At 38.7% G+C, this 17985-nt stretch overlaps 1 protein-coding gene across 1 annotated transcript; it reads left to right on the top strand.

Moving 5' to 3' along the window:
• Window positions 1–6334: 6334 nt before the first annotated feature.
• LOC140157373 (phosphatidylinositol N-acetylglucosaminyltransferase subunit P-like) lies at window positions 6335–17483 on the top strand. The gene is made up of 4 exons (XM_072180543.1): window positions 6335–6487; window positions 8915–8987; window positions 11391–11509; window positions 14904–17483. Exons 1-4 carry the CDS (start codon window positions 6409–6411, stop codon window positions 15035–15037), a joined length of 405 nt encoding a protein of 134 aa, XP_072036644.1. The 5' UTR covers window positions 6335–6408; the 3' UTR covers window positions 15038–17483.
• The last annotated feature ends 502 nt before the right edge of the window (window positions 17484–17985 follow it).

Raw genomic sequence — 17985 nt, 5'->3', positions numbered from 1 at the left:
ATTAGGGGCCCCCCTGGGCCCGGGCCCATCTGGCACAATGGTAAATCCGGTTAAGTCCTGCCAAGTTTGGTCAAAACCCGGGGTCAAAATCGGTGCAAGCGTACGTCTGGCACTAGTAGCATTTTTCGGTAGCTTCTAAAAAAAAGAATAAGAAAGAAAGAAAGATTTTGGACGGGCACAGTATATCAGTGCGGATAAATCCGCCTGATATAGGCCTAAAGAAAGATTTTGGAGCCTAAGTTCACAGTAGGTCTATAGGCCTACGTAGGCCTATCAGGACGGACCCGGGCCGACAGTATATAAATCCGCCTGACATCCGCCTGAAATTTTTGGCGAATCGAAAGGGGGGGGGCAAGCAATTTTGGCCATCCGAAAGGGGGGGCAAGCGATTTTTGGCAGACATTCATGGGGCGCCTTTTAAATAAAACGCTCTAAAAAGGCTTGGAAAACAGTACGGAAACGCTTTAATATGCAAATATGAAAACGTTTCTCACCATGATCCCCCCTCAGACACCCCCTGCGTCGCACTTCCGCCGCCGCTGATTATAGCCCATAACCCCCCCACCCCCCCATGCAATAATAGACTTACCTCGTTGAAACTTCCTCCATAGCACATCCACACGGGAGTATCACTGGAGGTTGACTTGAGTGCTGGCTGGGTCTTGTCCAGTCAAAAATTAAGTTGGGCTTCTGGCTGGTCAAACTTTTACTGTCGTCGTCGTTGTCGGGTACAGGCACCACAGGGAAGCTGTTCCAAATTGCAATTGCCTCTGCAAAAAATGACTGCTTCATGATGTCAGTGTAAGGAGTCTCATGTAAAACAAGCTGGTTTTCATGCCCCTTCTGCTCCTGCTTGGTTTTGGCTTGAAGTATTTTGACCCATCTATAGCTAACCGGTTCATGATGATCTTCTGAAGGGTTCTTGTTCTGGTCTTGATATGATTCTTCCCTCTTCAATTGTTTCCCACCTGAGCTAGCTGCTGTAACATCTCTGTAACACTCGATGTTCGATGAAAATCACCCATCACAAACCTTGCTGCCCTTCTCTGTACCGTCCAGGAGATCCTTATTCTTTACAGTGCCTGGATTCCAAGCAGCAGAAGCGTATTGAAGATGGGGTCTCACCATTGAGTTGTAAAGCTGCTCTTTGATCTTTTTGGTACAGTTGTGGAAATTCCTCATCAGGAAGTTGAGAACTCTAGTAGCCTTTCCGACTGCGTAGTGAGTCTGGACATCCCACTTCAAGTTGTTCTGGATATGAATGCCTAAATATTGTGTGGAGGTGACTTCTTCCAGTGTAGTGCCTAGCATCTGGTAGGTTGGGTGACAAGTTGGAAGTGAAGGCAAAAAAGGTTTTTCTGGGCAGAAATTAGGGTACAGTTTTGTACAGTAAAAACTTTTTTCCCATTTTTCAAAATTAAGGCCAGTCGATTGAGGCCAAACATATTCTACACTCTTTGTTTTGTTGGCCTAAAGCAGTGCTCCTGTGACTGCTCCATGCAGGGCCGGATTTATCTTTTTGGGGGCCCTGGGCCAGGCCAAAATTTGGAGGCCCCAAACGCACCGTGAGGAAGGCATGTGTAGGCCTACTCAAGTGGCCAAGCATTTAGATTGTAATAGGACAATTGCGCGCGAAGTGCATGAAAAAATTTCAATTTCAGACTATTTTAGCCCGAATTGAAGCTGAATTTTGCTATATAACAGGCCAGTGCGCGCAAAGTGCGCAAAAATTTTGCAATTTTTGTACCCTAATTTGGCCCAAAAGTGCCAAAACATGGGGGTTTTGGCTAAAATAGAAGATGCACACTGCACAGGACAATTTTTGGGGCCCCCAAAATTTGGGGGCCCTGGGCCCGGCGGCCCTGATTTGGTCAAATGATCTTAGACTAACTTGAAAATCGATGTATCGAGAAAAAGAGCTTTTAAGTTTGAATACTTGAAGTTTTTCTTTTTGAATAAAATAAATTATTAAGGGCGCACACCTCTAAATCACTCCGAGCGCGATGTAATGTGGATGAGTTCCGGTAAAAACGAAATCTTTTTTGAGGTATTTTGGGCCTATCTGTGGACTTGTAGGGAAAAAGAGAAGCATGTTATTGCTTAAATAAAAGTTTGAGACCTATACACGAACTTGGATCCCAAAAAAGTTGCATAACCCAATTTTTGAAAAAAGTAGGCCCTCGGATTGAGAAAAGGAGCAGAAACGGGTTTTCAGGGTAAAAACAGGTCGAAAATGGTCATGGTGCTTTTTAAACGTCCATATCTTGAAATCTAATCGGAAGACTACCCGTACATTGAAACATATATTAAATTTTCATCGATTTGCAGTCGATTGGTGGTATATTATAGGCCTATATGTTCAATTTGTTGCCGAAAAGGTCTCAAATTCAAATCGGGCAAAGAAAAGACGCGTTTTCACGTGTATTTCAATGGGACTGACGCGCTATTAGCGGTGTCCGCCATTATAAGGCATAATATGCTTAATTGGCCCGAAGTAGGCTTTTTACAGAAATCACGTCAAAAACAGGACGGATATGTGTAAAATTCCGATTTTGTGATCTGAATTAAAACTTTAAAAGCCACTTAATGATTTTAAAGCGTTTTAAAGTGAAAATGTAATTTAAATTTCTTAATTAATATTGTTAAAGTTCAATAAAGTGATGAAAAAGTAAGCAAATTCGGCGTTATGAGAGTTTTGGGGATGAAACTTAATATAAAAATATGAATGTGTAGAAAATGTATAAACTTACTTTTATTACGTTAAAAGAAAAAAAAATGCAAATATACCATTTTGACGCTGATGCGAGTGACATTTTTGAAGAAAACGACCAAGACTGATAGAATGGGCAAATCACAAAAACTGTATATTTTCTGCTTTGGACACATGACTTCAAACGTAATTTTTCTAAATCTATTTATCCTAGAGCAATAGAATTTGACAATTTAACCCAAAATTTAAGAAAGTTTGCAAATCTATAACGAAAAGAATCGACCTTAGGCCTACTTATGTGCATTATAACACATCTCATAAAATGAAGCACGGCGGTGATTTGAGGATATCACCAATGGAAAGAGCGCCCTCACATTACCGAAGATATGGTGTAGTAGTAGTAGTAGGCCTAGTCTTGAAATCCCGCCTTACAATAGGTTCCTTAAAGTTACACATCAAAAAATTACAATAAGTCAACCAATATAAAACACAACTATAGTTCCACAAAAAAGCAAAGAGTCGCTGCCGCAAGTGCACTGCGCCACTGCGGGAAAATAGCGCATCAGGCTCTCTCCTAGATCCTCGGGGCAAAAGTTCTGCATGCTGCTCTGCAGGGCTCGCTGCCATTACGGCCCTCGATCACTATGTCAAAACATTTTATAAAATACAAAAGGTAATCTTCGGGAACGAAGAGAACGCCGATACCACAAAGTTTACTAACACGCGCTCCATCTTCAAAAGAAGAGAGTCACGGCAAGCTTCACTGCAGACAGTGGTTGTCTAAACAAAACACAAAAACAAGACTATGATCTATACATAGCTAAAATAGTTTTTTATTATTCTGTAGATTTAGCAGGGTTTTGGCCTCTGTCTTCAAATCAGTTGTACATATTGCTTTATGAGTTTTCCAGTCTTGTGCCTGACATGCCCTGCTACAGTAGGGGCCTATCTAGCAAGCGAGCAACGGGTGCATTTTTTCAGACCTCCAAGCGCTTGAGACTGGACGCTGGAATCTTGCAGCCAGGATTAAGGGCGTACTACACCCATATAGTGGTTTGATTAGTCTAAAAAAATATTTTTTCATTTATAGCTAGGCGATATATGCACGGATCATGTGAAATAAAAAAAAAAAAAAAAAAAAAAAAAAAAGGTGCTTTTAAACCATTGTATAGTAAGTCATTTTAGCCCTATATATTTTTTGTTTTCATGTATCCTAGTAACTCAGATGCGTGTTTCATAACAAACCATAATTTATTCTTTTCAACATGTTCAAGTAGGGTACATGAATAGAATACATTAAATCCTTTGTTATACCATCTATAGAAATGTACTCACTGATTATAACACTGAATAAATTAAATAGGCCTAATCTCTTCCACATAGACAATTTAATACTACGTCATGTATTTATCTTCTATAATGTGGTGTTAGGAAAAGAGATTAAAAAAGGCTATAAGGTCATCAAAGGTCAGGTTATAGGTCAATTGGTTCAGGTCAAATTCAGGCATCAATTTTGAATACATGTGATAGTCTGTGATATCATACATGTCATAATGAGGCATCAATTTTGATATTTTGTCTGTTACTGGATATATAATGGAAATGTGTGAGGTGGATATAGGCCTACTAAAATACCTTGGGATGTAAATGGTGAGTACAATTTAGATTGCCTAGTTGAGGTGGATTGGGCAAATAAATATAAAATAGTTACCAAAATCACAAAAATGAAGCTTACGGAAAACTACCTAATATGGTGGTATAGGTGACAAAAAATACAATCTTTTTCAACATTGCTGTAGTGTGGTTGTGGTAACCTGTTACCTATGGCTTAATTAAGTTTCATTGAAATAGTGTCGCAAGTTCAAAATACAAAATATAGCTCAACATTGAAAATAGAAGCATTTTAACCGGTTCGTTTTTGACAGTTGTGGAGCACCAAGTTCATGAAGTCATAAAATAAATCAGGGACCACTTATTCCCATTTTACATATCAACATTATTTCCCTAATGTGTTAGCAACACATATCCAAAATTTTAACGAAATCCGTTGATAGTAAGCTTTCCAAAATGAAGTGAATTTAAAACATCAGTGATGTACCACCTTTTGGCTTATATCATTAGAAGCATGTACGCTTCATTGATACTGATGCCACCAATTGAACGAGAAGATTTGCCCTTCATTTTGCATACCACTTTGTCCAATTTCTTTTTCTCATTTCTTCACAAAAAAATGCAAAAAAATGCAATGGGTGTAGTACCCCCTTAAAGCAATGGTCCAGTTTTTGTAAGATGAATTGTCTTTCATATTCGTCCTTTACACAAGATACATCCACACAATCCGATTTCAAGCAGACAGCACATGTCTTGCCCTTAGACTCAGATTTAGGCTGGGGTTGCTGTTCAAAATGGGTGGGAGTTTGTGGGCATTGAGAGTTGTTACGATTAAAATTTTGAGGTTTCTCAGAAACAGTGGTCACAGATTCATCCAGATTTTCTGCCTGGTCTCCAGACACTGCTGATGCTGGTATTTCCACGGCATCCGTTGAATTACTGGGGCTAGATGGCTGAGCAGAGACGACTTTCGAGCTCTTTTTAGTGTTCAGCCATTTTGCAAGTCTTTGTCTATCCCGTTTCTGGGTTGATGGTGACTTCTTCTTTGGTGGATCGCTGGAATCAACTTGTTTTACCGTATGGTCATATCCCGGGGGGGGGGGGTTCTTCCTGGTTGAAGGTATACGGGGATGTGCCACGGTTTTGGGGTACCTTTTCAGCGATTCTGGTATATCGATGGGTGGGTTTTCAGTGGAGACCAATGCGCCCAATTGGGCGCATTTTGAAAAAGTGCCTTTAAAGCGCCCAATTATGGCAAATTTGGGTGCTTTTTGGGTGCTTTTTCTTGAAAATTGGTATACTGATAGGTAGCAAAAACAGCAAACAGTAGGTATAGAGAAAGTCAGCATCCGAAAGTCTGCGTGGCACACCCCCGTACAAAATTTTTCGAAGAACCCCCCCCCCGGGGGTCATATTTCCCTTCATGCAAGCCTTGCGATTTTTTGCTGTCGTGGTTATTACAGCGCGTTGTTGTGTTGGTTCGTTCCAGCTCATTGGTCGCATTCACGCCGGGATTCACGCACGTAGGCTGGGTGATACGGGGCGCGGGAAATTTAAACCAGCATGTCCAAGTAGATTTTCCCTGTCGTAATGTCCAAGTTGGTGGCTCAAGGCTGTTAACAGCAAGGGCCTGGAGTACTCGCTGTAGTTTTTGGCCTAGGCCTACTCCTGAGAAGATTGGTGAGTCCATATTTCTCGGATATAGGTTGAAAACAGTTCGAAAATGCGAGCTCTACATCACACGTCTTCTCTCCACCACATCAACATCGTCAAATGGATTTATCTCAAAATGTCCAAATTTCAAGTTAGATCGTTTTACCAAATCAGGGCCGCCGGGCCCATCTGGCCTTATGGTAAATCCGGCCCTGGCTCCAGCTCCATGCACACAGGCATGCACCCATGCGCCAGCCATGCGCCATATCGATGCCATGCGCCACCATCAGGGTCGGGCGGGCTCGGTAAAAACGCACAATCCGCCCATCCCTATCTAACATATTATTCATAGCTCGTAACCAAATAAAAAAAATGCGATCGGATTGTTTTGACTTCTGTACTTAAAAAAAAAAGTTGTAAATAACATTTGCACAATGGCAAATAACCCAGCACCTACACCCGAGAGAGCTATCTATGGATTCGTGCTGTATTTAGGTGCTATTTTTGGCTTAGGTATGTAGAAATGGTATTATGGGGAGAAAGGGCAATGAAGGGTGTCAAATTCAACAACCTTCCTTCATTTAGTTCATGAGATAAAACAATATTGCAATTCTGTCGGTCCAACATTAGACTACCCCGTAGTCCACTTGCCCATTGTGCATACTCTGGATATTGTATTTAAGCTTAAAACTCTGATTTAATTAATGTGTGCACAATTGATAGATTTTCACATCTGATCAGTCACCCTACTCCCTCTGTTTGTTAGCTTCCCAAGTGGACTACTGACATTGCCTTGCGGTTAAGATTTTTAACACGGGACTCTATGGAGAGTTTAGTACAAGGAACTTATACGATGTCCTCATTCACAAACTGATACTATCTGTCCATCGTATAAGACTGTTACCGCACGGCAGCTGGTTGAAGGAATATTACACAGTCAAGAATAGGGCTCCAGAACATTTTTGTTCTGATCCCTCCCAGTCTCCCAAAACATCAAAACATCAAAAGCGTTGCACATTTACTTACTTAAGACTGTCCTTTTTCATATACGCAGACAAAGTAGGGCCAAGCTACCTAGAAATTGTCAAATTTTGGCAAGAAATATCTCTGTGTAATCCTATGTAAGTCCCATATATCACATCGTTATCGGCGATCGTGATTTTTTTTCTGAAGTTTGGCTGGTACCTACTAGCGTCATGCACGTGATGTGACACAGCTAAAATAATCGATCGGGGATCATTAAAACGTCAACAAATTTCAAAACACAGAAAGCAGTAAACTTAATGGCGAGCGGTCCGAATTTTGAGCCATACAAGTTAACATGGTGAACTAATGGAGAGTTAGGCCAATTTCTGGCCTAACTAAAATTGGCCATGATGTAATGCATCTTTAAATGGATCTGCCTTGTGATTGGTCGCCCATACCTCGCTATGGTTTAAATCGTCTGGGCCAGCGCCATTACCATTAACTACACCGTAAACAACTGTCTGTGGTATTTGCAGCGCTTTTGTGTTGACGCGAAAGTTAATCTCTCATCAAACATCTAGCGCGTCCCGGCGCGTCCATGCTTAGTACTTGTGGTTAATGGACTGATAAACAAGTATGCTTGACAGTGTGTTTTAGAGAGCAAAGTCCAGGGGGTAAAGTTCTGCTTACAATTCAAAGTTCATAGTCGAATTATCGGGGTTCGCTATCAATAAACTGGTAGATTCCAAAATCAGAATTGTTCAGTATTAAAGTGAGCCGTTATAATTATGCAAGATAATGTTGCATTCAATTACTTTTATTTTCACTAATCGTCTGATATTTTTAACTCTTTATGACCATTTTACTATTGAATACTTTAATTTTAATAAACATCAGTATAATTTTGAGTTCAACGAAATGGGTTCATCATGACTAATAATAACATATTTTAAATAAAATTCGACTATGGCATAGTCTAGTCCAACATCCGGGCTATCTCTAGTCTCGGGCCCAAACTACATGTGACTCACGGCTTGTTATGAACGATAGAAACCGGCTGTGAAGGAGGCTACACAGCGATGTTGTTGGAGTGACATTCAATTCCGGAAAAAAAGTACTCGACCATGTTATTTAATTTTAAGTTTGTCAGTATATACACGGTAAATCAAGTAAGTTTCTTCCACTCTGAAGACTTAGAAATGGTTGTTTGATTCCATTGACTATTTGCGATCGAAATTTACACAACACCAATGACAGAAATCATCAACAAAAATCGAATCAAGGACTTGTTTTCACTTTCGACCGTGAGTCGCATCATCAACCGGAAGTGACGTGACACGGACCGACAGAATATGTACGTGCAGAAGTTCACAGAGTCACAGAGTGTTGCAAATATTACTCATGACATTATGGAGGGTCGTTCACGATATGATGAATCTCAATTCCAAGTCAACAAGCAAAATACTTATAGGTCAATGAACGAGTATTACTTGTTGGGAGAGAAATTAGACAAAATAATGTGCGCTGATGTTGATGCGTCTAATGCACGAGCCCCGAATTTGTAGTGCCCCTGGACCTAGACCTAAATGCTAGGATCATTGTAGTGTACATGCAGTAGCTTTATTATTGATACAGTGCCATATATTTCTCAGCGTGATATTGCTCCAGCAACTTAAGAAATAGAAATAGAAAATCCTGCATTATTTTGAAGGTATCAGGCCATGTACATTTTTGCATTAAGGCCACCAACACCTATAATGCTAGTTTTTAATTGACAGAAAATGACACCATATTTTTAAAAATACAATGTATAGTTTTGAAATTATGATCAAAAACAGTACATATTTTCTCTTTTTTTATATATATTTGCCTGTATCTCAAATCAAGAAAAATTGATATCTATTACGATTGACATTTTATTATGTTAATAGCTGGAATCTTAGTTTCTAATATTGTGTTTCTTTCTTACTGCAGGTTTATATTTAGTGTGGGCATTTCTTTCAGAGAGCTGGCTGTACCCGATAGGATTAACATATTGGCCACAAAAGTAAGTCATATTAAAGGAGTATTTCGTGATCCTAGCATCCTCTATTTATGTCATTTTTCATTAGATATCCACGAAAAAACCTATTCCCAAAATTTCAGTTGATTCCGATTTTATTCATGAGTTATGCATGATTATGTGTATTACACTGCTCCATAGACAATGCGTTGTAATTTCGTTCTGGTGCACCAGAACGAAATTCAAATTTCACGATATCTTTGCTAAGCGAATTAATCTGCAAGAAATATTTTGTACATAAACATTATGTAGCCAGAGGTTTCCAGTGATATAAAAATCTCAACTTTTTTGAGAAAAGTGGGGGATGAGGCTGTGGATCACGAAATGCCCCTTTAAAGGGGGTCAAATTACTTCTGTTGTGATTTTAGGATTTAAATGGAAATAAGTTCTTAAGCTATTGCTCTTGAAATCTGTATCCATTTCAAATGCAGTCACCCATTCAGGTAACCCCATTTAAAATTCACACTCCCTGTGTGGAAGATTAACTGTGTCTTCCATAGGGGGTGTATGGATATCAACTGGCATAGCCTATTTTGGTTTTCACTCATCTCCAGCTTCCAATGATATACATGAGTATTTACATGTACACCAGGCACAAAAAGAAACTCGTCAGTTATATTCATCCTTGCTGTTCAATAACTTGATAATTTTGGATTATTCTGAAATATACATTTTGTTAATTGGACTTTTCTTTCTCATTTGAGACCCTGTTCGTGAACATTGAGCAAGAATTGACCACGATATGCGCCTCCAAACTCTCAAACCCCAAAATGAAAAGTTGCAATTTTAACGATTCAATTGTGCCTGTTACACTGTGTGCTTTATTGATTGGCCTGTGGTGCTTGTGTGCAATACAACGATGCGTTCCCATTGAAAAGCGTTGAAAATGCAACTTTTGATTTTGGGGTTTGAGGCTTTGGAGGCGCTTATCTTGGTCAATTCTTGTTCGTTTTTCACGAACAGGGTGTCAAATGAGAAAGCAAAGTCCAATTAACAAAATGTATGTTTCAGAATAATCCAAAATTATCAAGTTATTGAACAGCAAGTATGAATATAACTGGCGAGTTTCTTTTTGTGCCTGGTGTATGTTATATAATAGTGCCAGTGTGAACAGGCTTCAAACTATTTTGAGCTTGGGTTCTGAGCTATGGGGTCAGTGTGGGAATCCGGAAGCCACCAAGTACTCTTGTTCTAACTCTACTTTTGTTCTAACTCTTGAAAACAATGTGGGAGGGCGAGATGGCCGAGTGGTTAAGGCGTTCGCTGCCGGCCGGCATATCGACGATCGACGAGGTTCGAGCCTTGGGCTTGCCTTAGGTGAAAATTCTCTTCCCTCCCAAAAAGTTCCTTTATGGTCAGGAATCCTTCAATTCAGTTCAGAAATTTAATTTCAGAATTTAATTGAAGAATTTCTTCTCGCCCCCATACACTGCTTATCACGTGCAGATATAGGTAGTGTATGTGCTTCAAATCCGTGATTCGGAAGTCACGTAAAGCCGTTGGTCCCATGTACAGGAAGAGTCAAACCCTGTGTATGTTAAGTGTCAGAGCTATTCGAAAAGAGAAGGGGGACCATCCCCGGTTCTGGTATCTGCAATCAATCCTAGGTTCCAGGATCGTGCATAGGTAAACTGTGCACGTAAAGCCTGTGCGTTGATACTCAACCATTTGAGGTAAGCACGTATATGGAAGGAAGGAAGGAAGGAAAATGTGAGAAAGACAGAGTCAGGTGAACAAATACATGTAATTATTTTTGCGCAGACTGAAGGCCAGGTTATACTCCAACATCTAGCTTGCAGGTGTTTTTCAGTTTATACAACAGACATCTTTTGCTACAGAAAATGTTGAGAAGAAAAATAAGCCCCGAACAAAGCTAATTACCTGAGCAGAAAATCAAGGCTGGGCATTGGGAGTCACTGCAGAGAACTGAAACTGTCTGTCTGACAGAATATCACCCACAAAGATATTGGACTAGTCTTGTTCAAAATGTATTCTTATACTACAGCCAGCCATCTCTCTGGCTGGCAGTACATACTGCATTAGCCTATTTACACACCCGCACTGCTAGTTTGCTACCATGTTCTACCAGAGAAGATGTGAAATTTCTCTGATTCTACCAACCGCAAATTGCGGTGCATTTAAATAGGAGTCTGCTAGGTAAAGAAACCATTGTTGGTTTACGCTCGCAGCTATCTTTGACCATGCCCATCGCTAGAGAATCACTGTTATCATCTGATATGCATTATACTACGCACACACACTGCAGTAACATACGTACATGTACATAATGTAGTACTGTGGGATTTGGGTGGATATGGGCTTGAATTATTAGTACTTGTCCTCCTTGCAAGTGCTTCATTTTCTTATTTGGTCATTATTCTCCCACAGGTACTGGGCTATTGCCGTCCCTGTGTATGGTTGTGTAGGTATTCTGTTCATCTATATATTCTACATGGCTTATAACTTCATGATCACTCCACCTCTGGATTCAATCTACACAATGACAGGTATGTACTGGGCCAGGGGGTCTAGATGAGTTGACCTCAATGTTTATCAACAAAGGCAAGGGACTGGTATATCGACATGCTTGAGTGGACCTCATGCAACCACTGCACTGTTCAACCTCACTGGGGAGTTTTAAAAACAATGAGCCCTAACAAAATATGATGCACGCGCATACTGCCAGGCAAAAAACAAAGGAAATTGTGATGATGCATGTGCGCACACTGCCAGGCATTGACGTCAGAAGTCAACTCATCTATACATGTAGGTCATGGTTTTATAAAAATAAATGTATAGGGTTAATACTGTTTATTTGTAGAAACCAGAGAAGATGAGAAAAGAGGAGATGGCTCGCGGATTTTAAGCCGAGTACCGCAATTATTGCCATTCACGCAACTATTGTACAATCCACCTCACACCCCACTTGAGCTTCCCTTTTTGCAGACTTGGGTTGCCGCATCCATGGTCGATCGATTCCGCTGATCGCTTACTGGAGAAACGATTTCAAAAATGGAAGTACTACGTTTGGCCCCTGCTGGAAACACGGTGACAGAGCCTTCTTTTGATACAGCTATACCAGGGTGACCTTTGACCGTTTGTTTTCGATATTGAACTTGCCGTGAAAATATACAATTTGCTGAATATTTTGACCAAAATTGCACCCAAATCGGCCATATTTTCGCTCAGTTATGAAAGATTGAAGTAGAGGATATTATAAAGATAATAATTGGGTAAAATTTCGAGGTCAAAAATGCGGTTTTTTTTGAGAAAAAAAATCAATCTTACATTTCCTGTAACCTCCTGAAAATGAAAGTTGTATGTAGTTGATCAGAAAAGGACCTAGTTTATTTCTGAACAATCTGTTTCGGCGAACCTTTGCGAACATTTATTCTTGAAAATTAATTTTGAAATGAAGCATGTTTTTTATATTTTTGAGGTCACAACCGATAATTTTGCAATATTTTGTGCACTGATTTCCCGATCGAATTTGGGCTGTGTAAGTTTATCTTGGATACCATAGCAACGTATGCAATGTCAGTGATGCATGGGTGTGCAACAACGGCATGACGATTTCTACAGTAATTTTGAAAAAAGATGAGCTGCTGACAGTGTGGAAAAATAGAATTTCATCAATCAGAAATAGAATTTTATTAATTTTCAGTATTCTCTGAAGTAAGCATGGTATATAAAGCACGTTTTAAGGGGGTACAACACCCCTGCCCAATTTTGTGCCTATTTTTGCATTTTTCTCAAACATTATAGCACATTGGTGACAAGTAAGATATGCATATTATAGGGGCAAGGACTGCAACTACTTAACTGAAAATTCAGCAACTCAAAGCAAGTAGTTATTGATTTATTGATCAAATATTGGTTTTCCCTCATTTTTGACTGTAACTCCACAACTGTTGTCTGTGCTGAAATAAAATTTCCAGTCCAGTAGTTGTAGTCCTTGCCCCTATAATATACATATCTTACTTGTCCCCAATGTGCTATAATGTTTGAGAAAAATGCAAAAATAGGCAAAAAATTGGGCAGGGGTGTAGTACCCCCTTAAGTAATTTCTGGGCCGGGCAATGATGCTGGGTTTAAATTGTTAAGCCTAGGCCTATATTTTATATTTAATAATATTTCATGATTTGTCTCTAAAAATAAATTAATTGTTATTTGTAGGCCAAGTATTTCTCGTAGCTGGTGTGTGCATTTGTTTTTGCCAGAGAAAATGAGTCGCTGGTTTTGCAATGACACATTTGCCTCGAAGAACTAGCCTATTTTTTAAACAAAAATATTGCAAAAAATATGTTTTAGGTGCTATCATTTTCTTTGGAAGGGGGTCCCTATACGAGGAGGGGGTGGGGGTCATACACTTTTGCTGCCGAACTGGGGGGTCAATTTTATTGGCGCCAACTTTTTGCAAATTTGGGGCACTCCCCCCCCCCTTCTGAAGAAAATGATATATCTATAGGCCCTTTATTCCAACGTTAATAACATTCGAAGAATTTATATTGTAATTTAACGTTTTAAATAGTGAAAATATTTCATTTGAATTTGTATGTTACGGGACTCGCTGTGCAATAATTTATGAGCCGGGGAGGCCTCCTTGTAAAATGGGGAGGGTCTTCAAACTGGGTCCGAGGGGATTTCTGTATCATCATCAAAAACTCCTCCCCATAAAAATCATTCCATTTCGACCCCATTGCGTTCTTTCAGAGCTGGTTCATTATAATAACTAACTTAATAAAACTAAAACACTTGAACAACAACAGTTTGTATTTCCGCGTTCACGATACTGTGTTCACGCATGCGCATTAACGATTTAGACTATCGAGATTGACCTGATCCAATCGATTTGAGCCGATTTAGATGAATAGTCGGCAACTCACGTCTGCACTTTGAAGTGGTGAGCGAGCCATCTCCTCTTTTCTCATCTTCTCCGGTAGAAACATATCTTTTCCAGAATTACGGTCACCTTAACCACTTAAGATTAGGGTTAGTGGTAGGGCTAGGGGCTATGGTTAGATAAATATAGATAGATAACAGTCTTTAGTCAGGGTGTTTCATTCAGTTTACAAAAACTGGTTTCCCATGAGATTAATTTATATAATATAAGGTTTTAATAAGTTTTACATATCAAGAGATACAAATGAAAAGCAAAATTGAAAAAATGTTGGGTAATATTTACAAAGCAAGATGATACAATGTATAAAACATGAATTTTAACAAACATGAAGTGAAAGGGTGGAAAGAATTATATGCTTATATTGGATTTATCATATTCACATTCATTGAGGTAATTAAGATTACTGTGAACATTAGAAGAAAGTCTGTCTACACTGAGGCACCTCTGACTGTAAGAAAAAGTTTGTTTGCCTGAATTATTATTCCAAGGTGGCAAGACAAATGTATCGGTACAAGATTGACTTCTGGTATGTTTAGAATGAATTGAAGAAGTAAAAGTAAATTGCCATGAGAGATAAAATGGAGCATCATCATGAAGACATTTAAAAACAGTCATCAGACGAGTAATTTGATATATGTATCAACAAGATCGAAGAATTGTCAATTTTTTACTCCTGTGTGACCTTTTGTGACCACTAGCGTAAAACGTACCCTACAATTTGAGTCCACTACCCCTGTAGCAGTGATCTAGAGAGTCTATACTAACACCTCAAGGTAACAAACATTGGTAGACAAGGGTGTTGAACTCAACCATTTTTCAAAACCTCTTGCTCCTAGACTACATGATATATTCATCTGAGTGACCAATTTAAGCTCAAAATGTTCAGCGCTATTACCATTCTTACCATGTTGTCGATTGGTTAAATAAATCATAAATATCTTCTGACAACCAATCAGCAAATAGTACTCACAGGGTTATAACTTTTCTCTTAATAACAGATGAATACTCAAAACCTGTTGTGCCTGCAAAAGATCTTGCACCAAATGCAATTCCTCCCCTCAGAGACATACCAATCAGTGAGATCAACCGTCAGTTGTACAGAAGAGCACCAAGAGTTAAACACAAGGAGTAGAGGATCTTCCATCAACTGCCATCCCTCCTCTTGAAGACATTCCAATAGCCACATGAAACATAGCTATCTTTATCCTAATCCTTTATTGAGAACTAACTGGCTAAAAAGTCAAATGCCTCAAGATTTTGAATGCTTAGTCTGTGAATTTTGTTAACGCATTTGTAAGTAAACATGCAAAATAGCATGTTTTTGGCGCTTATTTCCAAAAATATTAAAATTTTACTTTTTTTTTATTGCCAGTTAGTTCTAACTAAAGGATTAGGATAGCTATTTTTCATTTAACAAAACAGGTTAATATTTATTTTTTTATTCTTAAAAAAAATTACACCCATTTCCAAAGACCTTTTGCACTGGCTCTTTTTGGGCAGTTTATTGCGTAAACATGAAGTCAAGTTCTGATTAGCTTATGGAATTACGTCTAAATCACGACTTCATTCGCCGATCAATCTGCATCGTGTGACGCAGGTGTGACCTTGTTCTTTTTACGCGATCAGTCGGCCAGTGTGAGAGGTCTTTGCGAAATAGTGTAGTGCTGTATTTGTTTGGAATCGGGAGTAAAGCCTGCAAAACAAAGGAAACATTGTGGTGTATTTCACTCGCTGCAAAGGGTACACTGCAAAATTCCTGGCGACAGAGTGACTACATCGCACTGGAGCTCTGAAGTCACTACCGCCGTCACTCCAGAATAACCTACCCTATGGTGGCCGACAGAGTCACTACAGGAGAGTAACTATATCGGAAACAAGGCAGTAGGGTACTATGCAGCAGTGTCATCACGTAGTGACTACAACTTCTAGCCTCCGATGTGTTACGTGCCCGATGCCGCATCGGCTACTCATGATGTACACCACCGACTAGATTCCGACAGTGGTCCACATCTTGTAGTCATATCAAAGTGACTTCCGTAGCCAGTGCCCCATGCGTCGCCTGCTCGGTGCCCAGTCGGCGAACTTCAAGGTGACTACGCTGCCGAAAAGTCGTTGACCGAACCCTGTTATGAGTTCGAACACTCTGGGGACGTGCGCGTATATCTACCAAATACGTGCTGATGATGACAAATACGCGTATCATGCTTGTTTACTGCTTGTATACGCTCATGAATGGAATGAGTTGGTTTTATAATTAATTGATTGATGCATGATGTACAGTGGGTCTGTGGTTCTACTGCCGTCTTTGTTTTTTTTATCGTGTTTTTGCATTCTTTATCATTTATATTGCAACTGTGAGACTTCATTTATTTTGTTTCATTTATTTATTGTTCTCTTTTATAATATTTTAATTCTTTTCGTGCTGCCTGTTTAATAATCTCATCAACTGTGTGTGTTTTATTTGCAGTTCTTGTTCTTGGTTTATTTGTTTGTTTCATTTCAAACGTTTTTATTTTGTTTATTTGTTTGCTTGTTTTCTCACAAAACTTATATCATTGCTTTGTTTACTTCAGTGGTTAGATGACATGTTTTGCTATCAAATTAGGCCTATTTTGTCATATTTTGTATGATAACGTTATATAGGCCTAAAACTTTTTTTATTTAAAACGAATTGTGTTTTTAAATGTTTTAAAAGAGATATTAATTTTCAGCCGAAGTTCGCAAAGTATGCCTATTATAGGCCTAGCATTTTCAATTTATACATTTTGATTTGCCAAAACTTTACTTATTTGAAGCAAGAATTTTTCTGTTATATTTAAAATTGATTTATAGTCCTAGCATGCATTTTGTTTTACTTCTTGTCACTTTCTTGAAAGGTCTACTGCAAAGTTATACTTTTACTGCTGTAAGTTTATGCAAAACTTTGGCTTGTGCTATTTTCTTTTTCCGTTTTTCAAAATGGTGTTTTTATAGACCTATTAGTTTGATTTGTTTTTCATGTTGATTTTTTTACGTTATCAAATTATGCCTATAAATCGGTGTCACATCAATATAGGCCTATTGCAGTGTTTGTTTGAAATTGTGTCTTATTTTTTTATCACATAAATATTAATGCTTGTTATGAATTATTGTTATAATTATTTATTTTACACATTTAATATTTTAATTCATTAATAGGCCTACATGCTTCTTATAATATTCCTACTTTTAACTTCTCTTAACTTAATTTTTCTCAAGTTGTTTTCTTTCGAACTGTTTCTTTGTTTCGTCCATTCTTCGTTTATTGGTTTCTTCCTGCTTATTTATTTCTTAATTTGTTATTTATTTAGTTATTCAAATAACCACCAATTAACAAAAATGTATTTTATTCATCATATTAGTTTATTGAATTATACATTGTTTACTGATCATGTTTATTTCTTTTATTAACAAATTTATTTTATTCATCTAATATTTCCCTCATTCAGTTTCAGTTTCAGTTTGCAATTTCCCCCTCCCTAATCCCCTAAAAAAAAGCAAGAAATAGAGAATATTATTTGAATAAATAAAGAGAATATAAAAAATATGGCAATAGGCCTAAAAGCCAGTGGCGTAACTCCTATGGGCTCTGGGGGGGCGTGCCCCCGGGCACCCGGGCTAAGGGGCACCCAAGCCTGGATAGCCTTTGACACGATAGTACTTTGTTATAGGAAAGAAGTGGAAACCTTTACCCACCATGCATTGAATTACTCTTCATTTGGGTGCCCCTTCAACACAAAAATTTTGGCGCTTGGCATTGCAACTATATAAATTGTCATTTTAAAGACATAAATTCAACTTGATTAAATACCAAATTAGTGGTATTTATGCACATTTTCAGCCGCCATATCAATTGTTTTAGGAAGAGGGGGTATTTTGTATTCTTGCCCTGGGTGCCACATGCTACGTCCACTGCAGCTAGTGACGAGTCTCCAAAGTAAAGACATTAGAGAATATGAAAACATTTTGTTTTATTAACATGAACTGCATTGAAACATGATATAAATTTAATCTGAAACACTTCGTAAGTTATTTGGTAGGTCTATGGCTTTCAATACTAAA

This window comes from Amphiura filiformis, chromosome 7 (genome assembly GCF_039555335.1).
Source record: "Amphiura filiformis chromosome 7, Afil_fr2py, whole genome shotgun sequence".
NCBI lineage: Eukaryota > Metazoa > Echinodermata > Ophiuroidea > Amphilepidida > Amphiuridae > Amphiura > Amphiura filiformis.
Note: the sequence above shows the minus strand (reverse complement) of the source record. Positions and strands in the feature narration are given on the sequence as shown.

Excerpts from the sequence above, each read along its gene's own strand:
- LOC140157373 (XM_072180543.1), top strand. The coding sequence starts at position 6,409 with ATGGCAAATAACCCAGCACCTACACCCGAGAGAGCTATCTATGGATTC. Across the intron at positions 8,988-11,390 it reads TTAACATATTGGCCACAAAA|GTACTGGGCTATTGCCGTCC; the intron begins GTAAGTCATATT and ends ATTCTCCCACAG. Across the intron at positions 11,510-14,903 it reads TTCAATCTACACAATGACAG|ATGAATACTCAAAACCTGTT; the intron begins GTATGTACTGGG and ends TCTTAATAACAG.